General features: G+C 43.4%; 1 protein-coding gene across 48 annotated transcripts in view; it reads right to left on the reverse strand.

The window, feature by feature from the left end:
* CLASP2 (cytoplasmic linker associated protein 2) overlaps positions 1-27,764 on the reverse strand; it is a 1,795,600-nt gene that overhangs the window by 846,441 nt on the left and 921,395 nt on the right. For 37 of the 48 annotated variants that reach the window (XM_086964693.1, XM_086964694.1, XM_086964709.1 and 34 more), the window contains 3 exons: positions 16,057-16,115; positions 12,923-13,093; positions 8,513-8,536 (listed from right to left, as the gene is read on the reverse strand). In XM_086964693.1, coding sequence (XP_086820819.1) covers positions 8,513-8,536; positions 12,923-13,093; positions 16,057-16,115 — 254 coding nt within the window. The remainder of the gene's footprint in view (positions 1-8,512; positions 8,537-12,922; positions 13,094-16,056; positions 16,116-27,764) is intronic. The other 11 variants (XM_086964697.1, XM_086964729.1, XM_086964728.1 and 8 more) reach the window with 2 other exon arrangements.

A 27,764-nucleotide genomic window follows, 5' to 3' on the forward strand; every position in this document is an offset into this window, starting at 1 on the left:
ACTTGGAGAAGGAATGGCGCTACGGAAGGGCCCATCAAATGAACCGTAAAGGGGCCTCAAGAGGTCACATGGGACCCAAAGGCATTGCAGATGGGCTGCTGCTTGCCTGAACATGTCAAACATGCCTCTGTAAAAGGAGGCGAGATCTATATCTGGAGCTGGAAACGCAGGGTAGGCCTGAGGCACCATGGGGTACTGCAGCAGCACTAGACAGAGAATCACGAAGAGATCCTTCGGGTTGAGCCAGGCCAGTAGAATGTCAGCACCATCTCCTTGTTGACAGGAATCCATCTTGGACAAAGACTCTGCAGGAGGAGAAGAACGCTTGGGAGACCTGCCTTTCTTTTTTTTGTGTGAGTCCATTTATTGAAATTTTAAATATAGAGGCGAACAAAAAAAGAAGCCACGTTTCACACAATTCCAAACGTGGTGCCATGTACAGCTTCATTTAACACAGTCCCAGGATTTAACCGAGAATCAACAAACCCACCCCCAGGAATGCCAAACCAAACTAAGGGCTAAGACTCAAAGACGAAACCTGCCCCTACTCCAAATAATTCCCCCTTCCCTTCAACTGGTAAAAGAAAAGGAAAAACAACCCCCACCCTCACGGACCCACCATCGACATCGTGAATTTATTAAGTACATGCAATAAACAAGCATTGGCATTGCCAATAGGTCTCGCCTTTGGGACCTTATAAATGTTTAGCTATGCAACAGTTGATGTTGTTGCTCCAAGGATATTGTGCTGCATAACTAAACACTTATAAGGTCTTAAACGGAGACCTATTGGCTATGCCAATGCTTGTTTTGTCAGGTGGGCCACTGGCTCCTTTAGTCTAAGCTTGTTTTTATGTTCACAACCCATGTAAATCAATTAATTTGCAAACAGGCAGGGGTTTTCTACAATGTGCAAAAGCCGGTTTACGATTATGGAACAGGGCAATTACAACTCTTGCTGAAACAGGTACAGGAGGAGGTGTGAAATGAACCCTCCCTCACCTCCCCAATCCTATTGGTGAGTTTGAATGAGATGAGTCAATGGTTTGGGATTGCAATTGTGTTTGAAAATCCCACAGCTTTGATAGTGGTTTCGCACCAGTCCCTGTTGGACAGCTTTACATTTGGAAATAGTGCTCTCAGGTACGCAAAGGGCAGGATGTGCACAGACGACCACTGCCTGTGCATTGCCACCTTCTAATGTTTTCTCAAACAAGATTTATTTTTTTCTTAAGTAGCACCTCTCCATTTTTCTTGGACACGGGCTGCTTTACAAAGCTTGCCTCTTTTCTGAGAGCAAAAACAGGGATAAGAATATGCTATCCATTGCAGGCAAATTGATACTAGTGACTAACGTCATTAGACCCTGTCCGCACTACCTTTGGCTGAAATCCATCTGCCTTTGTAATCCCAATGAATAAACAATATTTAGAGTTTCCAAATTAAATTTATTCTCATGGTTTTTCCATTTTTTAATTAGGGCTCCCCCTTTATCTGCTCTTTTCAATGTGATAGAAGAATCCTCAGCTAATTTTTTCAGAATGTTTATTTCATGTTTGTTGAGGTTGGTTCTCTGTTGATGATGCCAGTTAATTTGTTGTAAATCCTGTTTGACTAAAATCTCAAACATATCCAAAACTTTGTGTGACACTGGTGCCATATATGTGCTAGGTTCTTTGAATTCTTTGTATTCAACGTCCTTTTGCGGTTGTGAAAATTCTGGCATTGTAGGCACTATGTTTTCAAAAAAATGTCTTAATCTGAGTATCCGCATGAATTTAAAGAAAGCGATTTCCGTTTCTAGTTTGTTACTTTGATAAGTAGGAACAAATCCAGTGCCTTTTTCCAAAACCTTTAGTTGTTGTTTGTCCAATCTTTTTGATGATATATTTATTGCTAAAGTTTGCCTTTGCTTCTCAAGTTCTGGCTGATTGTGTCCTTTTCCACGACGAGTCTTACGTTTTCTGTTGATTCTGGGGGTTTTCCTGTTTGGGGTCCCTTCTCTAAAAAACTCTGTTGTTTGGATGTTGTACTTGTTGTGCTAGTGGTCGTTAGATCAACTTGTGATGAAGATCCTGGAGTCGTCACTGTTAGTGGTTGCCGAGTTGTAGATAGATCTTTATCTGAAACTACACTTTCCTGTGAGGATGATACGAATTTTGGTGCAGGTTTTCTTCTTGCATATACTTCGGCCCAAGTGTAAACTTCGTTAAGTTTGTAATCTATCGTATCCCTCTTGAATTTCCGCAGTTTCATTTCTTGTGTATCTTTTTCATATTTATCTAATTTTTCATTGAGATCCTTTATCGTTGCTGTGAGTTCTTCCTGTTCCATTTGTTTTGAGATTTCTTGCTTTAGAACATCAATCTCTTCCTCTAGTTCATTGATGGTTTTCGCTAACTCTTCCACTAGCAATAATATTAAATCTAGGGAACACTTGTTTAATATCGAGTACCATTTGTCCATGAAATGTTTGTTATACTGGAATTTGTATAACATTGGTTTAATTGAAAGTCTTAGTCCACGTGGGATTCGTTGTACTTTATGGTATTGTATTAACGTTGAAGCGTGGAGTTTTTGGTTGAGTGCTCTTCTTGAAATGAATTCTAGTTGTCGTAATAGTTGGGTTACTGATCCTCTTCGTGTGCTGAAAGACCTAATATCTGAGATTAGTGAGTATATATCTGTTGCTTGTGCTGATGTATATGTTTTAGTTTCTGCCTTGTTGTCCGTTATATTTGAAATTGAATCAAAAGACATCTTTCTCTTGTATTGGGTGCTACCCCACCGTTGGCAGTTTAGAAGTGTGGAGTGGGGTTGCGGGGTGCACTCCTTTTTTCCTTTTTTGATATAACCTATCAATATAATTGTCCTTTGTTTTAATGGGTGTGCTGGAAGGGGGGGAGAGGCCAATCTCCACAGAGAACAAGTGAATTGATACTAGTGACTAACGTCATTAGACCCTGTCCGCACTACCTTTGGCTGAAATCCATCTGCCTTTGTAATCCCAATGAATAAACAATATTTAGAGTTTCCAAATTAAATTTATTCTCATGGTTTTTCCATATTTTCTGCCATACGGGTGGTTTCAGTTTACCAAGGCATTCATCAGGACTATACCCCGGCGGGGTCCGGTTTTGAGGCGATACGAAGGTTCAGAGCGGGCTGCGAGCGCTGAGGGCGATGTGCCAGGTGCGCTCCAACCCTCCTCCCGAGACCCATGGTGCAAGTAGCGCCCTGTTTTAAAGTGCTGAGATGCTCCCGAATTTGGAGTTCTTTTTCTTTAGAATGAGCGACCTGCTCTTCTAATTTTTTAAGCACTTTTTTCACCTTTTTATTTTCACTTTCACGCCCCCAGGTCAGGGTGGACGATTAGAGAGTCCAGACCGCCGGGGTATAGTCCTGATGAATGCCTTGGTAAACTGAAACCACCCGTATGGCAGAAACATGTTGACTGACTTATTGTATTTAGCTGAATTTAACCAATCCTAAAACCTTGGCATGTAAATTCAGACACATAAATAGTCTTCACCTGTGTCTTAGGGATCACTCATTAAAATAATTTTTTCTCGATACCCTCTTAGGCACTTTTAATTGTAGTTACTCTCACGTCACGCCCTTTTCACACAACCAGCTCCGCAGTCTTTCTGGCGTCGCAGCACACCAAAGAGGCACTCGGCCTCTTTGGTGGGGCCCAGTGATGACGCATGACACTGACTAGGTCGGTGTGTGAGGGCCTTACTACTCAACTTGAGTGAGTGTGTGACTCTTCTCAACTTTGCTCCAGATTTGTGGCAGTTCTAAGACTGACCTGACCTCTCTCTTTATTTTTTAATCAGATTACTAGGGAAAAAAGTCTTGATTGGGCTGTTTTTCTTATGTCACTGGTCTCATAATCTGCAAGGTTGAACAAAAAGGATTGGCCGTTGCAAAAAATAACTGGCCAACTTCAACTGTTTATTTCTGTATTATTCAGTCACTGAGAAGTCGGTTTTGCTCAGATTGTGTAAAGATCCCCAATTAACAGACAATTCAAACAGTGTGGAAAAAATGATACATTCAATGGTTTGCTTTAATTTTGATGCAAATTCATGTTTGTATGACAAATTCTCGTCTCATAAAAGCAGTTATTTCAAGAGAATATGCATATTTTAGAGGAATCCCGAACATACTGCATCACTATTTAAGTACAGATATATCGATTTTAAAATGTTCCCTAATGAGAAAGGTAGGTAATAAAAATGTACCGGACTGTCCTGCAGCATCATTTCAACTCTAGAAATCAAAGGTGTTATTGAAAAGTGGTGCCTCACAAGAGAAATACTGAATAGAAGATTTTAAAACCCGAATAACCTAGCCAAACTCATTATTACAAGGAGCGTGTATATGCAAAGTGGCCTCCTATTCTTTGTTAGAGGCCAACAAACACCCACTGCCCAGGACTAAAAATTAACCTCTCTGATAACATTAACAGAGGCCCTTAAGACTTAACTTTTTCAAATGTCGTTTATTTCAGTAAACATGCATTTCTTGATCTTTATATTTGTTATTACTTTAGGCACCTAGATGATATTTTATTGGGTGCATTTGATACACATAAAATAAACGTAAACAAGTAGACTTGTTTTCTTTTGAGTCTAACATTGTACACACTGTTATATAAATATGTGTTAGGAAGTTCTGCGCTTAAAACAGGCTTAACAATATCAACTTTGATTTTATTAAAATCCATGCATATTTGTTTTTCAGCGACAAATTGTTAAGCGATATATAACTGGACATCGCCCCCTGTGCGCCCCTCCCACACACACACAGGTATCGATGTGAGCGCCTGAAACAGGGAGCGCCGTGGAGCAATTCTGACATGTAAGGCTTGAATGAGCAGCATAAATACCCGGAGACATCCTATAAATAGTGCGGTTATAACCCTGTAACATTAAACAACAAAGCTGGGCCTGCTGCATCAGCTGAATCACTGCTGGGAACGGGGTGCAGTGCCCTGGTGCGTTTATCTCCCTTCCTGCCAGCCTCCCTCTGTTTATTCCAGGTTAATCTCTCCTGCTCTGCTCCCCCATCCCCGCCCTCTCTGAATGGGCAGTTTTAGATCATCGCGGAGGCCACGTCACACCCAAGGCTGCTCCCCACTTTATATGTCTCTAAGCATCCACAACCGAGGTACATTCGAGAACGGAGATATAACCAAGATCACACAGTTTTAGATCAAGGGGGGATACCAGCGTGAATCGTAAACGTGTTTAGCCGTGCAGCTGGCTTTTTTGGGTCTTGATATCTCCGCATGGTGACATGTTCCACGGACGTCCTCAGAATGTTTTGTCTAAAGAGCCAAATCCGCGAATCCAGCAGCAGACCACCCTGTCCGTCTCAAACGTCTCCTTGACAATCGCTCTTTGGGCGGTTAAAGCCCACCTCTAACTCTTATGATCACAGCAGACCTAACAAACCAACCGACTTTCTTTGGGGTCATTTGTCGATTGATACATGTGAGTGCAGATCATTTAAAAACATCTCACGGTTTATATACCCTTAGGTGAAGAAAAATACCCGCCTTTCACCTGGTACGTTTATTTAATTGAGGCCAGTGGATGGAGAACAAGCGCTCGCCATGCCATATACTTTTCTCGTTTTCTGCCGTCCCGCGTGCTTTCCTTCTGAAGTAAAAGGTTTCTTATCTTTATGGGGCCATGTGTTTGGCCCCATAAAGATAAGAAACCTTTTACTTCAGAAGCCAAGCAGGCGAGGCCGTCCAAGTGGGACGGCAGAAAAAGAGAAAAGTATACTTCAGACAAAACTCTTTCCCAATGGCTGGCCATGGGAAAGAGGGGCGGGGCTTAAAGCCCAATCCTCAAAGCTCCTCAAAAACATAAAATCTCGCCAGCGAGACTGCACATATGCGAACCCACGCAGGCGAGACCTAAAAATGGTGACCACACAAATACACCATGCCAGATTACAACACACCAATTCAGTGTGTAAACCAGTTTCCACTTAGTTTCAAAACGGATGCGAATTCCGGACATGTTACTAAAGAGCCTCTCCATAGAAAGGAGGGACCAGCATCTGTGGAACCACTGACTAAGTGGAGTTTCTGCTTTTTTCCAGTTATCTTCAATAGTTAGGTTGGTGGCACCTAAGCACTGTTATCAGCATATGTCACCCATCCTTCAGCATGGAATCAACTGAAGGGGCCTTCAACCCTATCAGCAGCACCTTTGGTGAAAAAGGCAGCAGGAACCATAATATCCCCCTCAATGTGTCTGCAACGTTTTCCCCGAATGGTTTAATTTGGGACAGAGCCACCAAATGTGTAGTGCATCTCCAATCACCCCACACCTTCTTCAACAGTTAGGACTAGCAGTGGGATACATATGGTGTCGATGAGAAGAGGTGTAGGGCCACCCAAACCTGAACCTATAATGTATTTCTCAGCTTTGAATAGATGTGGAAGATGACAATGTCACACCCATGCCTTTCCTACTGCTTCTGCGTAACCTGCATTTCTATTAAGCACTCTTATGACTAGTTTTGTTTCCCGGCCCTGCGGGATCTTGTGGGAGAGCAGGATATGGTACAGATTAGAAATAATACCACTAGTGCAAATAAATTAAGGAAATATAATTTTGAACCGATTTTGAACCCTTATGACTGCTTGCCAAACCTTGGGATTCAGCAACCAGTGACGGAGCTGAGCATAACAGATATTCGTTTTCCGATAAACAGAATTCTGCCCTATATTGCAGAAAGGATTTCGGGGAGGAAGCGCTAAACATATCCGACATCTAGCAACCACTCTATTGCCAAGCCCTAAAAGTAGACCCACCCCATTCAGGAGAGAAGGCATCATTCTAGTGTATAGGTTTATACATCATCAACCATCTGGCCGACACAAAGGAGTCCCTAGAAATCAGTGTTGTGTCAACAAGTGTATTAAAGTATGCATTACAAGGTCTATGTTGTTTCTCCAACCAAATTGGATTCCCTTTGGCCTCCAGGATAGACTTTATCGTTTGGTCTCTCTTTTGAACTTGGCAGAGTAAAAGACAGATGGTGTCTTATGCTGCAAAGGATTTAGAGTTGGTTGGACTTCCCGTTTCAGGGACTAAGCTAGAAGTGCAAGTCCGTGGTGGTGCCAAGAACAACAGAGACTTTAGAATGGAGTCCAATTGCTGGAATAGTTGGGAAACCAGGATGTTGCTGCTTCTTTTTTTGTGTTTGTGGCAATTCTCCTTGGAAGACCTGGGAGGAATGGCACTAAGAACTAGGCCAGAAATGTAATTGAGCTCGAATATCATCATGCACCCCAGCTATGAAAATCTTACCCTCCTTTTCCTTAATGGCCTTGGGATGCATACTGAGGAAAGTGGCAAACAACCTTGTGTCGTGCTCGGATCCCAGGCACCACAAACTAATGTCATGGGAGTCTGTGATAAAGAGCTAACCCTCACAATTCCTACAGCGCTTTAAACAAACATTTGGAAGGAGACTTCCCAAGCAGTGCACCAATTTTGCTTGAATACTTTTGCGTGAGAACATTTCTCACAGCAAGAGGGTGTATTCTGGATCAAAGTGTGTGGGAAAATAGGAACAACATCAGGGCGCCAGGATGGGCACTTTATGGTTCCAGTGTACCACAGCATAGAATACTGCACCGACATGGTGCCAGCGCACCCTAACAGTGTGGAAAAGATGTTGAAGGTAAGCAGATCCAGTATGGTGACTGGGATATTCAAAAGGTGAGGAATGTGCAGGTAGATGTATCCATCAAAACAGCTCCAACTTGGGCTGTCTGGATTTTACTACCTCTACTTCTGGATTAAGTAGTATAATAGTCTGTTGCCAGATTAGACAATTTATTTTTTATTTTTGCAGATTTTGCCAGATTCCATTTTTGCTTATGTTCAGTTCAGTTGAGTTCTTATGATTATAATATGCATTTTCTATTCACAGACCTTTCTGGTCCACTTCCCATTTCACTCCCCCACCTATATTTCAGTCTATTTTTATACTGTAATAAGTATTCAACTTGAGTCACCCCTCTCGAGATATCCACGTTTGACAAACACATTTCCAATCACAGTGCAAAACGCAGTGGCACAACTAGCTAGTAACGGCGCTGTATAAAGCTTTTTTTAGAATATTCAGAATTTCCAATTATTTAGAAGCTGCTTTTGCTTGTCATAAATGTGAGAGTGCTGTTAAAGACAATATTTTGACAGAATACATTAGAAACTGGCAAAGCTCCAATGATTATTTGGTCAGCAAATGCAGCGCGGGTGAATGATCTGTCACAATACATGGTAGTGGGCATAAAACATGAACAAAGCTTAACCAAACTCTTATCAAGGAGTGTAGTGAGCTGCAATTTTTGAAACACACACAAAACGATATCTAGTGGACAGCATAAGCAGCAACAATGGGAACGTGTCACCTGGAAATAAACCTATGTACAAAGTATGCCACTTGGGCTATGAAAAGACAGGAAAGATGTTCTTACCATCCATCTTGTCGGAAGTATCCTCTTTGGAGTTAGAGCAGGTAGAGAATAGGAAAGACTTTCATGTTAGACTAAAGGTGTTCATAGCACAAAAACAATCAATCAATCAAGAAAACAAGTGTGTAAATATATATAACAAACATGACAAATTGACATACAAAAAAATGACAAACATGCACTATAGTGGTTCAGACAGATGATTTGTGGTTATAGAACCGCTCGTCAAAGCTGTTCTTTAGAGGAAAGAAATAGTATGGCCAGTTTTCCAATATAAAGCCCTTCATAGCACATTTAGGAAAAACACAAATAAATGTCACGTTATGGGATGTGTTGTGGGAAACATGTCAATGTACACCTGGTCAAGTGTTTTTGAAATATTTTCTGTTATCTTAGGCAACCATACACTTCATTCCACTTTTTGTGGGATACTCTAGATACCAAATGCATTCCTTCACTATGTTGAGATCCATTAAACCTACTTGTTTTGGTTCATGCACAAAATAAACAATGTTTCCAGGCATATTTTGGGAGGGTTAATAAGGCATTTGTCAACACGACACCACAGATTTACTCAACAAACTACAAGGCCCACCCACATATTTAGCATTTCTACAATCCGCAGTATTTTTAGTGAATTTTAACTCTCTTATTAACAAATGCTGTGCGGAGGGGCTTGGCTGTATTTTGAATCAGCTGCATTAAACAGGCTTACAGTGGTAAAAAAATGCTAGTTAGTTTAACTAACGGTGCATAGAAAAGGACCAACTAGTTTGTAACATTCTTGATGTGCTTATGGTCACTTTATTATAAATGGGCAAAAGGGAGAGCAGTATGCACTTAAAATTAATCACAGTCTCTCATGCTTATTTTAAAAAAATCCTGAGTTTGTCACTTTGATGGTAACAATCTCTTAAGTTCATGCAAGTCACCCCTGGAATTTTATTTCCTTCACAGCTTTTCTGCTTAACTGCAGTCAGTAATCCATGCCCTCTAACTACCATGGCCACTTACAGCTAGCTAGCCCTCATATTCTTTCTAAGTAACAAAATCATCCCAAAGGATGTGCAAGTTTGAAGAGTGATTTGAACAGACAGGGGAGCTTACTTTCATTGGGTTTCACGGCTGAGCTAGTCTGGCCTCTTCTACTTAGAAATAACTGACACTCTTTGTTCTTCAGTGCAAGATAATAATCACATGGAGATTTTCAGTTTAGTGAGGGACTTGAGGAGGAAGGCGACTTTAGAAAGAGTTTGATTAGATTGGTCTCAGAGGCAAAAGGTCTGGCTGGAATAAAGAAAACCTTATGATGAGTCTCAAAACATCAAAATATTCAGATTTTAGAACAGTATTTGGAGCCTAAAGGCAGGTACACACTTTTCTCCATTTTTCATGAGGCACTAAGTAACATGATGCAGCCTGCATCAGTTTATGGCTTCTAGCATTTAGAATAACATAATCACTGGAGATCTATCCAGGTGTCATTGTCTCCCAAAAAAGAGAGAGGGTAGAGTTTTTATTTAAGCAGCCAGCCTTCTGAAGTCTGTAGATAAAAACGTATACTTCCGAGTTGTGAATACTTTATAAATGTAAAAGTTAAACAAATATATCCCTTTCTATACATTCAAAGAGTTCAAACAAGAGTCTGGGATTCAACTTATTGGTTGCTAAGCACAGCTTTTCAAGGTTCAATTTACAGTAGAGAAAGTACTCTAAATAAACTAAGGTACTCTGTACTAGTCATACTATTCCTTGCTTCAATTTGGCACTTATTTTGTGCTTTAGTATTTCAGGGTCAGGCTGCTTTTCTGATTTCTAGCCTTTCAAGGTTTTATATGATGAGCTAAAAATTTTATTTTGCCCAGTAAGGGTGGAGGCCCCTAAGCTTACTTTGGTGTCTCTAAAACCATTTATCCATGATTACTTGTTGAGCTCCATTAACCACCATGACTCTTAGTTTATAAATCATGTATGCTCTTTCTAGATACTTGTTTCACACTTCCAAGAACCAAGATTATCTTCACCCACACTGCTACTTGGTTTCCCCCTGCCAGACACTATTGAACCATTTTGCATTTATAAGGGCAATAGGGTATGTTATACCCTCAACCCCCCTCCCAAACTAGGGCTTCTCCTCTCGAACAAGAAAAGGAAATCAGGGACTAGTTGCTAACTGAGAAAACCTTTTCAGTTGCTCCCCTAAGTGGTTGCAACTTGTTTAATTCATGCTTTGCTGCTTGCCGTGTGGTGGATCACAAAACAACAACATTTGTAACCTTGGTCTGTTTTTATCAGGCTGAGGTATTTTGGTTCTTCAATCATTACATTTTATCGCCTTTGCCAGCATCACTGACGTGTTCAGCATAAAGTCTGTGTGAAAAAGGAAACGCCATGGAAATAATTTGTTTTGAACATGCCCTTAATCTCAATACAGTAAGAATGTTTAAAAAAGAAAACATTACTTACCTTTGGTAAAAATCTTTTCTACCTACAGATTAATCTCTTAAATATCCCAGGTGACAAACGAGCCAAAAACTTCAAATATACCTATCCACCACTGGTAGGGGAATCTAGCTTCATCACCACCCTGGAAGTGAATTTGGGGTGACAAGAAAAGACTCCATAAATTACAGGAGTGCAGTGCAGCAATCTAACTTGGAACCCTAGTAATTGGGATTAAGGCAATCCTTCAGAACAGGGAGGCGGGCGGGATCCCTCAGAAATTTGTAGGAATTAATCGACCTTAAGGCAAGACTGGTACAATAAAACAAACGTTTTGCAAATCTGCCATTCTTTTGGACACTAAACTAATTAGGGTTTAGGTGGCTAGAGGATACTGGGACCACGAATTTCTCAGGGGTGTATTGCTAGAGTAGAAAGTAAGGGTCTCCAGGGACAGGCCTATGTTTTCTCACCACTAGATTATTTACTAAAGACAACGATCCCGGTTTTGCCTAAGATCCCATCAGAAGATCAATCAGGGCCTCATAAAAGGGTAGATATGGGTCTTGAATGGTCTGTGCAGGATTGAGAACCTCAGTTAAAACAGTTGCATTTATTTACTGCACAGGTGAGGGAGGGAGGGGGGGGGGGGGAGTCTTAAGTAGCCACAGCTTAGTATGCAGAGTATAAACCCAGTGTCTATGTGTCAAGATCAATGGCATCCTGAAGGTCTTAAAATAGATCCCCTTCATCACATCAATCACCTAGTGTTAAGTTTCTGGGCTAGAACGGGCATAATATCAAAGGTTAACGGATAGGGGCTGAGCTTCAGAGTCTGATATCCGGCATTGATGACATACGTGCCAGCATCAAGGCTGCAGCTTTTGGACTGTACCAACCCCCTTAAAAAAAACTCCTAAAGTTCCAAAAGAGCTGGAAATTCTTTGGCAGGAACTTAAGTCGGAGAGACATGGCAGTGGTTATCCCAGCCTTAAATCGATCCAAAGCTGCCTTTAAATGGCATATTCATCAGTGTGGTGTGGAGATCTCCTGAGAAACATGTAGATCGCAGTCAGGCATGACAGTGCAGAAATACCGAGGGATCCGTAGCACTGACCTCTGAATCGGCTGTGTGCAGACCTGCTCTGATGATATATCTGGACAAGTCCTGACCATTCCTGGCAACCTAAGCAAAATTATCTCTCAGATGTCTGGAAGGTTGGTAATAATAATGGCTTCTACTTTCCACAAGGCAGGGATGCAGAGGTTTAGAAGACAGTTTGGCTCAGTTGGAAGCAATGCCAGGCTGCCGGTCAGGAACATATTTAACCCATTTAGTTTGTAGATGTGGTCTGGCGGGTGGGTAGTCAAGAACATGGGTTAAGTTTGGTGGTGGAGGAAGCTTGTGCCACAAGACATTTCGATGATGGGTGGATTGTAAGAAAGGCCAGGTTCCCTTGAGCTGGCCTCGAACATCTAGCCACTGTTCTGTTTACCAAGAGGGAGGTGGTCAGTTTCACCAAGGCACCCTTCACAGATTCTAGAAGAGACTCATTAAATGTCAGTGGTTTCTGGATCCAGACTGGTACTTGAGACACTCAAAAATGTGAGGAATTTTAGATAAGGTGACATTGTTGTACATTTAGGGAGAAAAATAACAACTGATGATTTTGTTAGAGTCAAATGTTGCAAACCAATCTTTTGCTGCTGCTGTTCAGGAACTGCATGAGTTAGTGATTTTCATCATTTTTATTAGAATGATCCCTCCAGACAATCATACACAAGCAACAGAATAAAGAGTACATAGTGTTACGCTATCTTATTTCTTTGAAGATGATTTCAATCATTAATTTAATTGCCTACTGGCAACACGAAGAAAACAGTCGATAAAGATCTCCTTTCAGTGATGGGCCGAACTAAAGGCAAATAATGTGCAACTCCTTTTAAATAACACAGCCTTAGCGGTCTCACCTAGCGACGCATAAGATCCTGGAGGGAGAGCGGATGCTAGGCGCCCAGCTATGGTTGGCTGTCCCCCAACATGTCTCACTTTGGCACTTGTTGCAGCATTAACGTCAATATCACTCCGGGATCGCTGCAGCGTTCCTGGACTTGGAGCGGTCTTGCTGCTACTTCCAGCCACTAGTAGGGAATATAAAGTTAAAAAGGCCAACCAGTCAACAAAATATCCAATTACTTTCAACTAAAAACTATTGTGCAAATTATTGGAGCACAAGATCCATGTAGCAACTTGAATTTAAGATAATCTGACTGATTAAATGCTTAACAATTTATGGTTGTTGGACTGGACTGCATTTTGTTGAAGTACAATGTGTAGCTTGAGCAACCCTTTTATGAATTTCATTTGCAGTTATAAGCCTATATAAAGGAATCCATCTAATCACTAGAGTATAAAATAAGTGATTTCATTCCTTAGACTTCCAGTTTAAAGAAGTTGATCATATTGGGTTTCAGCTAAGAAGCTAAAACACCTCAGATTTATGGCACAGAGGAAGTTAGTAATCAAAAGGTGTTAAGGTGTTTGATTTAAGGCCACTAAACATTTCAAAAGCTTCAAAGAACAAGAGGAGTTAGTAATCTAAAGGAGATAGATTATTAAACATTTCAAAACTTGGAAAATCTAAAAAAAAAAGGCATTTAATTAACTCTGCCAAGAACATCAATGGAGTGGTACAGACATTCTTTCTGTGAGTCGAGGACAGATAGGTAGTCATGGAATCCTCTTTTGTTGCATTCACATGTTTGACAAAGATTTCGGACACATCCATCCAAATGTGTTGTGCAATCACTTTGTTAATGTTGCCACCAATCAACGATTCAACAAAAATAAGGCTTTAAAGCTGAAAATACATATTATGCAATAAAAACTCCTACTTCTCACTTTCGGTAACAACTGCACTAAAGTGTGAATAATTCACAATGTGCGTGAATTGCACCAGTCAGAATGCCAAATCCACATTTAAGGTCAGACATGCAGTGCCTTAGTCAGCCTTAGACGCACCCTCATTTCCTTAATATTGGGCAAATAATATTGGGCTACTGCTCTACAGATGGAGAGGGGCCAATGTGGACAGAGATGATTTATGACTAAGAATTCAGAAGTAAGTTGTGTTCCTTTACAGTGAAGGCACTCTACTCCCAATGTGCTGTATGACTGCAGAGCTGAAAGGTTCAGGGCAAGAATGAGGGGTATTGCTAGATACTGGAAAGGGTACTTAGCAGGAACTCATCGGGGCTGTGGCAATATTACGCTGTTAAAGATCCACATGCCAGAATGGATTGTTAAGGTATATATACATATATACCTCAGGACCAAGTACGGTGTTAGATGTTTACGACAACTTGGGGTATGCTCAACAACGCATTGACTCAGAGGTCTTTTCCGTGTTTGAAGACCTGATTGACAGAGAAAAGAAAATCACAAAGGGCCTGTGAAAAATGCAGATTGCTTGGCTGCTGCTTTATAGCATCTCCCCGGGGTATACTTCTACTACCCCAAAACCAGTCCCAGGATGCTTGTTTCCGGTCCAGGGAAGACCTGACTTGGCAGTTCGGGCTGGACTGTTCCCATAAGGAACAGGGTCAAGACTGATTTGCATATGGCTGGGGCTGAACTGGGGTGGCACAGTGAGCTAAAGAATGATGATGGATTCAACCCAGATCTGTGACTGGGGGAGACTGTCTGAAAAGTTTCAGCGTTCCGTCATCATCTCCTTGTGTTTGCATACTTCTAGTGACTACATTTAGCCCTCTCTTTACAACATAGAAAAAAATATATACACTTGCTAATATGCAAACTTTGGGCCAAACACAAGAACCTGTATCTGTGTATGTATGTGGAGGAACATTCTTCATACAAGGAGGTGAGCGACCAAAGAGATCAAATTGTGAAGGAAGTTGGTAGCCAACAATACTCATGCCAAAAGAGAACAATCAAACATGGCAATTAGGGGTTGGTCTTGTCAAGCGACATAATTCACAGTACATTGAGTTTTCAAGAATGACCAATAAATATTAACCACTGTCATTAAATGAATGATAAGTCTTATTTATTTTATAGATCTTAAAAACCTGGTTAGCTATTTAGGAGGGTTGATGATCCCCAGCCTAATAGCCTTTGAGAAACAAAAACAGCTCCTTAAAAAGGATCTACTCATCCTTAGGAGCTTAGAGAAGAGATTACAGAATATGAGCAAGCAGGCTTTATGGGGACAGCACAAGACATGCCTGTAGAAGTGTATGGGTTGAATATTCACATTTGCCATAGCAAAGCACTTCAGTTACTTCCTGTGCCAGGGAGGACACACTGCACACAGAAAGGTAGGGGCTTTTTCAGAGTTACATATTAACTAAACTTTCTAAGTTGAGCGAAAATAATCCGTATGGGGTGGTATCTGCCCTTGGAGAGAGAAAAAAAGATCAGAGAAAGAACTTGCAAGTCAAAATGGGGTGTAATACAAGAGCAAAAAAAAAGCGGCGCGGTCGGGTGATCAGACATGGATACAGCTTTAAATTCCAAGGAATAGGCACTCTTGTGACAAAGACCAGGTTGCACACATTAGGCACTGAGGAAGACTGTGCATTCTAGAAAAACAAAATAATCAACTTTTGTGCCAAATAAGTCTGTGTGTACAATATTTAACACATGGAAAATGGAAGGGTGAGGCACAAATGGAACATGCAGATGGTGGGGCTAGTGAAGGATGATGTTGTCAAACATGGCACTCTGGCCTTGGTACCTGCTTATTTTACACATTTATCAGTACAGGAGAGTGGTACCATTATTTGTAACCCACTGGAAATTGAAGGGAAATGTGCAGTGCTATTATCAATAGTTAAGAGTTGTTAACATGAAAAGAGTTTCAAGTTACTCTGTGTTCAAAGCCTGTAATCAATTAACAAAAGCTTATCTGTATCACACATGCCAAGCACTTAACTCACAAAAGATAAATTTTGATTAAGATAAAACCATATGTGATGCAAGAAAAGGAGGATGATTTCCCACAAGTTCTTTAGCTAACTGTCATCCTTCACCATATTAAACTATATTCCGGAAGTAACACAGAACACATGTGAACGTATACCTCTTCCTGGTATATTGGCAGGACTGCTTGACGACCATTTTGAAGAAGAGAAAGGACGGCTGCAAAAAACATAACATAACAATGATCAATATATATGCAGATACTTTTAAGTTTCTGAAACATCCCATCCACAAACATGCACACATAAAAAAGATAGCATTTGATATTTTCAAAAGTCAGGCTTGCTGTATCTGTAATGTATTGTCTTAAATTGCACATCAAAAGTTGTTTTAAAAATAGAGAATGTACTGCTAAACCAGAACACTGTACAGAGACACATTTGGGAGTCAAAATGCATTCAGCAAATCTCAGTGTGTGTACAGCACCATTGCTTTTTAATTCATTTTTTGCACATACCCAAATATTTGATGGAGAATGGGATTTTTTCATGTGTAACAAGATCTAGGTTTTATGGGCGGGATCCAGATTACAGTTCATACACATTTTCAGCATACTTAATGACAGTCATGCTTCGGAAAACCTTTTTTTTTTACACTGTGCCTTTTTAGGACTCGCCTGGCGTTGCAGCGCGAAAGCGCTGTCGCCAGCGAGATCTATTGTTAGCAACTTGCCTGTCAAGTGGTACAGACCGTGGCACGAGAGGGCTTTGGCGATTGTGGTCTGTGGACGCGCACGTACAGCCACGCGCACATCTCCTGTCTCGCTTCCCACAGGCAAGCCAGCATGCAGTTTCACTTTCGCGCCTACAGCCACGCGCACATCTCCTGTCCCGCTTTCCACAGGCAAGCCAGCATTTAGTGTCATTTTCTCCCCATCGATGGAGCGGCCCGCAATGGCGGGTCCGCTCAGGAAATAAACATAAATGGAGAATTCCCCATTCACCCAGTCTGCGGGGGGATCCTCTTGAACTGTGGCTGGCTGCGGACGGAGCACTCCAGCTCCTCTACAGTTCTGGCTGCACAACGCGGGGCTCTCTCTATAGGCATGGCACTGCTATGTGCCGCTCTTCACGACTTCAGCCCCCGCACTTCCTCTGTGGCGCCAGGGCTTTCTTTCAGCACGGGAGCCCCGGAAGGGGACAGGCGCTCCCTGCACCAGCCGCAGGGCACGCGAAAGTTGCAGGTAACGCGCATGCGCTGGCAGCCCTCACCCTTCTTAGGGCCGGATGTGAAGCTGCTTTCTGTTTTGCTTGTTAGCTCAGGAGACGAGAGCTTTCCAGATGAGTTTAGGTGTGTCTTTACAAGCTGTTAAATTGTGTTTAAAAGCAGTTTTACCATTTCTATATGTGTTTTCAAAGTAGTGTCAGGGTGCAGGTTACCTTCCTCAATTGATATTGGTGATATACATGCTGTCTTTCACGCCTTACTGTTTGCTCAGGTGATCCTATTTCAAAATATGGACACATTTTTTTTCCTCACTCATGCAGTGCCTGTCTTTTCCTGCACTCGTGTCTGCGCCTTACTGTTTGCACAGGTGATCATATTTCAAAATATGGGCAACTTTATTTTCCTCACTCATGCAGTGCCTGTCTCTTCCTGCACTTGTGTCTGTGTCTTCCTGCCCCAGTGTATGTTTCTTTCTGCCCCACTGTCCATGTCTTCCTGTCACAGTCTCCGTGTCTGCCTGCCCCAGTGTCCATATATTCCTGCCCCAGTGTCCATATCTTCCTGCCCCAGTGTCCCTATCTGCCCGTCCCAGTGTCCCTGGCTTCCTGTCCCAGCATCCATGACTCCCTGTCCCAGTGTACTTCGGCTCAGCACACCTAGTTTTAGTTTCGCACCCAACAGGTATTCAAAAGCCACACCGCCTTCCGCCTCTGAGCGAAAACCTTTTGTTTCCAGAAGGACCAGCAGATGAAAAGTGGGGAAATGAAGAGGAAAGATGCGTAATTATTTACAGTTTTATGAACCCCAGCGTCCCTTAATATTCATTTTTTAAAACAGCAGCAATTACAAACTGATCAGCCTTTTAGAGCTACCAGCCCACCTTATCGCTGCCAAATTAGGCGGGGATCATTCGCCACAATAGAGTGCCACCCAAACTGTAAATCAAGCGTGCGGGGACGGGTCCAGATTAACGTCAGAAGTAAATCTGCATGCCACCTCCTTCGGTTGAATATACATTTAAAATATGGCGAATCCGATTTTCTTCAACCATAGATCTTTCAAAGGTTCAAAGAGCGGTGGGGGGTGGCCAATGTTTGGTGCGGAGGCACCTTCTATGCAGGGGATTTCAATCAGATTCTGTAAGATTCTCATGTGGGCTGGTGTTGGGAGATGTCAGGTGGGCTGAGTACAGTCAGAAACACTTTATGAAGTCTGTTAGGCTACTGTACTTGTTCTAAATGTTTGTCACTATTCTGTCCGGATGTGATCAAGATGTTGGAGTTTCGCAGTTTCTTAGCTTTTCACCTTAGTATTGAAAATGTTTGTTCTATTCTGTATGTGTGTCTGTGTGTATCTATGTGAGTATATCTGCATATTTGTGTGTGTGTAACTTTGAATGCCTGTATGTGTGGTGTGCGTGCAATTGAGCCGGTTACGGTGCAAGCCGGTTTCTGTGAGTTTCCCTATACAAATGTCTGTATGTGCATGTGTGTACTATGTTTCTGTTTGTCTGTGTTTTGTGTGTGTTTGTATGTGCGCACGCGCATGTGATGCTGTCGCTGCATTGGTCTGTTTCTGTAAGTTTCTTTATGCAAATGTCTGTTTGTGCTGTGTTACTGTGTGTCCTGTGTTACTGTGTGCCTGTGTTACTGTGCGTGTGTATTTTCTGTGCGCGTCTCTTTCCTTTTGTTTAAGGTTTTGCTTAGCTGTTGACAGCTGCCATCCCCTCTTTACAACCTGTTGGAAGGACAGGAACGGCACTCAGGATTGATGATATAGTCGAAGTTTGTCAGGTCCCCCCTCTGAAAGAATGGCTATGAGAAGGGTAGAGGTTTCCAGTCTTACTGCAGAGCCGAGGGCAGCAGCACGTGTGTTGTGCAGTAGAGCTTAGAATATGCAGTTTGACAGTAGGACGCAGTTTGTTCACTATCACAGTCGGACACTGCTTACTTTGTAAAAACAATAAGTATTAGGGCCCTCGTGAGTAGGTCACTGCAGATTGCACCACCAATTACCCCTGCCAGCGCTGCCAATAAAAGCACCACACAACTGTGTGAAGAGCAGCTGCTGTTTGTGGGTTTTATTAACAACTCCTGTTTTTCCATTGAGATGAAATACCACCAGTGCAGAGGCCCCTTCAATTTGTGACTAACCATGTCTGCTTTGAGGTGAAGTTACTGTCCGTTCAGTATTCGAAGGTGCTTTCATCTGCACCAGTCTGGGTGTTTGCTCTTTGACCTGATATATCTGAAGTGCCCGTTTTGTTATTGTTAATGGTGAGGTTCATTGCATTTTGTAAGCTATTAGTAATGTAAATAACAATGCCTTGTATTTATGTTTTAAAACCCCAAAAATAAATAGAAGGCATTGTCATTTACAATGCCAATAGCTCAGGCTGATCGGCACAACGAAGGTGAGCCACGAGTCTGCCAGTGGCGGACACGTCGATAACACAGAGACAGCGCTGAAATGAGTTTATGCGGAGCGATTAGCAGCCTGTTTCTGCTGTAGTGGTCCGCAATAACGCTTCAGTACAATATATCACGGGAGCAGAGCTGCATACTGCCCGGGACCTTAGATGGGTGCACCCAAGCCCTCAACAGGCTGTTTCTGCAACTATTGGCCTCAGTCAAGCATCGGTACATTAATTACTGATGGCAGTGCCGCAAATTACCCTGAACCTACAACGTCGCAGTGAAGGCGGACGAGTGCTGCAGCGGACAAGTGCGTGGGTGCCCCGAGTTTGCTTGCCCCGAATAACTGCTGGTGATATAACCATTAACTCCAGCTTTGAGAGACAATGAATTGACGCTACCCTGGTACATTCTAGACCAACGTGTATATATTCTGTAAAGAACGCCCCACGGGCAGGGTGTTGCGTCCGGGGGCTCGAGTGACGCACAAACTGCATCCACCTACCACGCTATTGACTCAGGGCACACCGTGTGCCCCCCCCCCCCCCCCCAATACAGTATCAGCGAACTGAGGTCGTCACCTCTAGCCTTGTCAGAGACACTTCCCAAATGCAACAAGATATCATAGACCTGCAGGTCTTCCGAAAGTTTGCAGAGGACTTGACGACTACGAGGGTAGCACCAGACAAAATAACGTGTGAATTATTGGTGTGCCGGAAAAGGTGGATGGGCCTGCGGCTGACCTTTGCGTGGAGCACCTTATACTTAATCACCTGCAACCTTAAGGACTATCACATTTTCTGTGGTCGGAAGGGCGCAAACAGTCCCTGGTGAACGACCGAGGCCTGGTGCACCTACTCGCCCGATGCTGGCAAAATTGTTGAACTTTAGAGACAGGGATATAATATTACAAAATGACAGGGAGACCCGCCTCTTCGATATGAGAATGTGTCTTGAGGTGAAGAAAAAACTGCCGCACAAAGGGGTCAAATACGCAATGCTGTTTCCGGCGTCGGGTATAAGCGGAGGGCAAAGTCTGGTTTTTTGATCATCCAGAAGCGGCTGCGGACTGGCTTTAGGTTTGGAGAGGGGCTAGAGAACATAATGATCGATGAGTGGTGGCCATGCACATGTCCATAGCTGGAACTGTGTAGAGAAAGTAAGGTGCCTAAGACTTGTTTTGAATGATGATCCACAGAAACTCTTTTGGCTCAAAGGGGTCTATAGAGTCGAACTGAGAAATAGTATTCTGTTTGCAGTGCTATTTATCCTATGGTATCATATTGTTGTAGTCTGACTTCATCCTAGGGAGCCTCAATTGTCCATCGAACAGGGGCGGGGTCGGTGGTGGAGCTTCTCACCCCCACTATATACTACTTTTAGTTCTAAGTTTGGGCGACAGGCACTCTGCATGGTTTGCTTGATGGGCAGTTTAAAGCCCAGAGTGCAGGGGAGCAGGGAGGGGGGAAGTTGGGTTGGAGTAGGGCTGTTTAGACAATTTTTAGAGAAGGTGACGTGGTCTATCCGTAGACATGAGGAGGAATACATGGTTCTCTAATGCTTCAATGAGCACAGATTGGAACAAAACCTTTAGACTCCTGAGTAGGAACGTTAACAGACTTGGGGACAAATTAAAACGTTGCATTGTCTTACAATACATCGAACGACACTGACCAGACGTTGAACTCCTTCAGGAATCACACCTGGTAGGCAACTCCTGTAAAGCAATGAATAGATGGGGCTATAAACGTGTGGCACACTCTGGCTTCACCATGGGCTCCAGGGGGGGGGTGGGGATCATGTTCAGAAATTCCTTCCCTTTAGCCATACAGCAAACCTGGATTGATGAGATAGGCAGATATGCTGCAGTCTCGGGGAAATGGGAGGGGCAAACAATTTCATTAACGGCAGTATTTGGTCTACAGGGTTGAACCTTCAAAGACTTGGGTACTATTATGCTCTTGATTCCGGAAGGCTGCCTTGTCGTGGGTGGAGACTTTAATTCAGTAGTGTTGAGATCACTCGACCGCCATCTCCAAAGTTGAATAGGTTTCTCACACAGATGGCTTCCTGACTTCTTGGAGGCACTGGGCTAGCAGACGCGTGGAGGGAGTACCACCCTGAAAGCATCCTGCATAACTTCCACTCAGGGGCACACAACAGTCTTTCTTGTATTGACTACCTACTGGCTCCAGCATTTCAAATAGGAAATATTCAAGCAGTTAGGCACATGGCGCGGGGTATCTCCAACCACTCTCCCAAATGGGCTGAACTGGTCCTGAGTGAAAAAAAAGGGTGGGGAGGATTGCGCCAATCAACCCATGGTACCTTCGGAACTCCGTGATCAAAAAAGCACTCCTGCTAACCATTGATAACTAATTTCTGGAAAATGAAAGGTCGGTGCGATCGTCTCAAATCATATGGGAAGCATTTAAAACAGTACTGAGGGGGCAGGTACTCTCACTAATTGCAGGAGCGCGTAAGGAGAAATTAAAGGACCTAATTCACTTAGAGAGCGAAGTCCTTCGTCTGGAGGAGGAGAATGGGTAAGAGGTCACACAGGAGAGACTTCATGCCCTGAAGTTCAAAAGGGGTGAATACAAATCCATTGCTACTGACATGGCCAAAACACTGGGCAGGAACAAAGATGGCAGATTGTATGACTTGGGGGATAAGGCTGGGAAGTTGCTTGCCTGGTTGGAAAGAAAGAGCTGGCAAGTAGACTTGTACTTGAAATATTCAATGAGTTCTGTGGAAAAATAACGGATCCACAAGCAATTGCCAATGAATTTGCGGAGTATTATAGTTCTATATAACTCCACCCTCTCGGGCTCTGCTCTCAGATATACAGCTCCCCCACTCTCCAGAGGAGAAGAATGTACTAGATAGCGACTTCACAAATGAAAAAATTTCACACGCGATTAGAAACCTCCAGTCAAGCAAAGCTTTGGGCCCTAATGGTCTACCCATCAAACTGTATAAGTTAAAGCCGGACAAATTTGCCCCACACTTACGGGCCAGGTTTGAGGAGAGCCGAGAGCTGGGACGGCTTTCCCTTGACCAAAGGGTAACAACATTGGTTACTATATACAAAGCGGGTGAGCCAAGGGATAGGTGCTCATTTTATAGCCCTATTGCTTTATTAAACGTAGAGCCAAAGGTTCCAGTCAAATTTCTGGCGAGTCTCTTAATCCAAGTATTTAGTAATTTGGTGCATCCCCCTGGAGCCATTGGCGGCATGGAACCGCAGGGACCAGGTAATCCGGGGGCTAAAGAGGACTGAAGCATGAAATGGACCGTATTTCTGAGAGCAATCTGCTCCCCCCTGCAGAGACTGAAGCGAGAAGTAGCTAATTGGAAGGCACTCCGCTTTCTCTGCTGTGTAGGGCAGCGCTTTTCAAAATGATGTCGCTGCCATGTTTTCTGTATGCGTTGTAGAACTTCCCAGATCTGGTCCCAGCGTGGTACTTCAAGAAGATAGAGGGACTCCAAAGGGAATTACTTTGTGACGGTAAACCCGCATAGCCTTGCAAAAACTACTTTTAAGTTGGTATGATGGGGGGATCGGACTTCTAGATGTTAAAAAATATTATTGGGCCGCTCATCTAGCCGGAATAAATCTTTGTACATATCGCCGCTGGGACAACCCGGGGTACAGAATGGATAAATGGCTACTGCTGGGTGGCAATTATAACATGGCCCTATACTCTAAGTCCAAAAATTTCCCCTCACAGTACCAACCAGGCACTCAGTACAGGTTTGGCATGCAGCAAACAGAAGTATGTGGAGGATCAGAAGCTTACGCTGGCTACTCCATTGTGGGATACAGAACAGTTGTGCAATCTGAGGACCTCAAAGGGGTTTAACAAGGGGATCTGATTGAGATCTCAAAGATTGGGGATCCATGGAAAAAGTGTGAGGTGGTAACATTAGCTTTTCTGCAACAGGAATACGAGCAGGCAGACACAGAGTACTTTCGATATCTGCAGGTGCGACATGCACTCATGTCAAATCTATCAAAGGGTGCCTCTCCCCTAGAATCCTCGCCGTTGGAGTATAGATCTGCCAACAAAAGTGATATCACTGACCTACAAAAAGTTGATGAATAATACCCCGGATCCCCTTGGACTGATCAGGGAGCGCTGGGAAGGCGATAGGCTGGAGCTTGATGACGAGGAATGGCAGGAGGCAGTTGCCTCCCTGCGAGAGGTTGCGATCTCCTCCAGACTGCGCCTGTTTCAGCTTAAGATCCTCCACAGAGTATATGTCTCTGGGTCTTTGCTTGTTAGCATGGACAGACTAGATGAGGGAATATGTAGAAGAAAGTGTGGCCAAGTAGGCACATTTATGCATATAGGGTGGAAACATAGGTATGTCCATAAGTATTGGAAGGGGATACATGATTGTATTAGAGAGGTCCTGGGGGGCGTGGCTTGGACGCCGGAGAAATGGCAGCGTAATTCTGTTCTCCTCCAGGCAGCTACGATCTCCTGAATACAGAGGGCAGCAATCCGACCCCATCTCCTGATTCAAGAGGGATTTAGGTGTCGGAACATCATAACCAACGTTTCTGAAAATCTGGGCTGAATCCGCACCCGGGAAGCCGAGGAAAACAACCTTTTACCCTGACCGCCGGAGGCTGCAGAGCGGGACGGAGCCCGGACCCGGCTACACCCACGAGGCCTCCCGGAGCACCTGGTTCACCTCATCGCTGTGCGGGACAGTGTTTGTACAGCGCGGTGAATGACTCCAGGAAACCAGACTTCAGCGGCTGACGATGCATCAGGGTCGTGAGTAATTATAGCGCGCTCGCACAATAGTTTATCGGCAAATATAAAGGGGAAAAACGGCGCAAAGAAATTACCGTTTAAAATGGCGGTTTACCGGCGAACTCGATCTCTCGCACAGAACACCCTGCGCCCCCGCTGCTATGGTCCGTGCTACTGATAGTAGGCTTACAGGACATTTTGCACACAAGTAATTCTCCCTAATGTGCACACTCACTGTGTAATGGGAGAGATGGGGAGATCGATAAACTAACAAAAACGAGTGAAAACCAAGCCAGTGCACGTCAGTTGCCATTGTCTCACTAACGATTTACTCTCAGTGAAGGAACTTGATTGACCACAAGGCTGTTGGAGGTCAGAGAACAGTACATATTTGCGCCCTGAATGTGATGCTGATAGTGTTTTCAACAGCAAACTGCAAGCAAAGAGACGCGCCATGCGATGTACAAAATGGCGGCTCCTACTGATGTATCTCCGTGTGGGGCTATGTATCCAGACTAACTGTTAATGCGCAAATAGCATTCCCATAAATACAGCGCAAATCACTATCCACAACTCCCCACTAGACCTAAAGGTACATCTGTGCGCTGTGAACTCCACATGTAGAAGCTTAATTAATCAATGCGCTGCCCTACACTGGCGCAACACAACCCCGACACAGCGGTGTGAGCTTTGTGAACCCCAACGAAACAAGCTGTATACTGTATATACTAACCTGCGCCGCACGTTGACGAAGGGAGTCACAACGGTGTTCCCAGGCCAGACCAACCAAAGGAATATAAAGGCACTAGCAATCTCCCGCCAACTACCTTCAGAATGGGAGACAAAGAAAATCGGAAAACTTCCAAACGTTTGAAGTCTGGCCCACCGACACCAGTCTGGAAGAAGTTAGAGACCTAGCCAAATCCACCAAAGAGGAGGTTGTTGCAGTTCGGCAAGATATCAAGGACATCAACTCGAGGCTGACGGACTCCGAGAGCAGGATAAGTAAACTGGAAGATTCCCAAAATAAAACCTGTGGAGCCATCAAGAAACTCACCCTGTGCTCTGATCATCTTGTGAGGAAAGTTGCGGAGTTGGAGGACAGAAATAGGAGGGGGAATCTGAGAATTTTTGGAATGCCAGAAAAATCGGAGGAATCCCTAGGATCATGCATAACCTTCCTGAACAGTGGTTTACACAGGCCACAAATCTAACTTTCACTCAACCACTAGAGTTCGACAGGGCACATAGAGTACCGGGGCGAATCACAAAGGACCAGAAAGGCCCGAGAGCGATAGTGTGCAACCCACTAAGATATCAACATACGGAGCAGATACTTACCTTCGTCCGAAAACATAACCAAGTACTATGGAAAGGCCATAAAATCTTCATTTCACAGGACTTCAGTAAAGAAACTATGGATATCAGGAAAGCTTTCCTTGCAATGAGACCACAACTAAAGTCACTTGGATACATGGATGGTTTTGTCGGGCCGACCAAGTTCAAAGTAACAATACAGGGTGTAACTCATGTGTTTTCTGAACCACAAAAACTAAGACACCTACTATTAAACCAGGGGGACGGCAATATGGAAGTTTCCCCCTCTGACCAGATGAGCGCTTCTGCATCAGGTCTAGGATGAGCATTTGATTAGCCTATACTAATGGACCCATGATATCGGACTCCTCATGGTCGACCTAACTGAGCTCTAAACATGGCCCCCACTATCGGGTGTCTTCGCTCTGCATCATGTTCCATATGCTCTGAGACCATGGCTTTAGTCACTACTCAATGGGTCTAATTCATGTTGTGGCCTCAAGCTGCTAGAAATATTGGCCGGAAACGGGTGTCTAGTTTTACTGCTCTACTAGTATGTTCATGGTTCACCCGCTTTGTTCTATGACCCATGTGGGTGCAATGTCAGCTGTTCTTCCCATGCACCGAATTTGACATTATAGTCTCTATAGAGCCTATTACAGAAATTGCTGTTGAGATTACTATGCTAGTATTCTTATGTTCCAATACTTGCGTAATATGTTGTAACTCTGTCCTGTGGTGCATGTACTAGGTTTTAGGTACCATCTGGGCATTTCATCAGTTATTATTGACGTACCTCAATTCCACTGCTACGGTCACTATAGTGGCCTTTGATGAGCTCACTGTTATAGCACTACTAATATATCTCTTTGCCTACGTAATTGTTACACTTTTGATCTGAATTGTGTTTTGCAGCTCTTACGATTAATAGTTTTGAGTAAGCTGCTTGGAGGCGGCCTCACGGTCGTTCCCGAGTCGCCATGTTCTTTTTCTACTATTGGGGTGGGAGGGGGGGGGGGGTTGTAGGGAAGGGAGGTGGGTGGAGGGAGGATGGAAGGGGTGAGGGGGGGGTTGTTTTTGCATATTTTGCCTTGTTTTGCTTTGTTTTCTCTAATTTGCATCCTATCTTGCAACCAAATGTGCTTCTTGAAACCAATACGGCTCTTACTTATACTAGCATTATGTCCTGCGTACTATTGCACCAACTGTGTCTAGGCCCAACTTCAACCTCTAATACTGATATAGCTCAAAGCAGTAAATCAGAATGTTATACACACGACAGATGATGGCTCCTACCCTAGACACTCCCATAGGGACGACAACCATAGATAACCTTAAAATACTCTCACTAAATGTGAAGGGTCTGAACCAACCGATTAAATGACAAAAAGTACTTGATTATCTCCGTAGGCAACAGGGAGACATAGCCCTACTACAAGAAACAAGACTAGAGACGAAACACTTTCATACCCTACGTAACAAGTTCTTTACTGAAGTGGTGGGCTCCGGAGCTATGTCTAAGAAAAACAGAGTAGTGATATTATTAGCAAGGAAGGCCAATGTGAAAGTGGTTTCCTCCTCCGTGGACATGAAAGGCAGGTGGATCTCAGTGAAATTAATCAAGACGACACTGAATTTTACATAACAACGGTATACGCCCCCAACACACATGAACCTTCTTTCTGGTTAGAACTCGCGAATCAGATTGGCTCTATTCCAGACTCAGCGGTTCATATACTAGCAGGTGATTTCAACCTTCCGTTTGACTCTGCCCTAGATAGGGACTCTAAGTGCACCTTCTGACCAGGCAAAGCCCATAAGGAATTCACTAAGCTATGTAACAGATTTAACATGATAGACACATGGCGTATACAAAACCCCGACGGTAGAGACTACTCTTTCTACTCCCCACCTCACGACTCGTTTTCAATAATTGATTACATATTCATAACTAGGAACGCTGTAGCCAGAATAGAGGACACAAACATTGCACCAAGACTCGTCTCTGACCACTCCTGCATATCACTTACTTTATCAAATGTTAAACCGACAGTCCGCCAATCATTGTGGCGCCTTAACAACGCCATTCTAACCGATGAGAAACATAGAGAAACTATAGAATGCGCCCTCAAAGAATTCTT

This window comes from Lissotriton vulgaris, chromosome 4_1, assembly GCF_964263255.1.
Source record: "Lissotriton vulgaris chromosome 4_1, aLisVul1.2, whole genome shotgun sequence".
Classification (NCBI taxonomy): Eukaryota; Metazoa; Chordata; class Amphibia; order Caudata; family Salamandridae; genus Lissotriton; species Lissotriton vulgaris.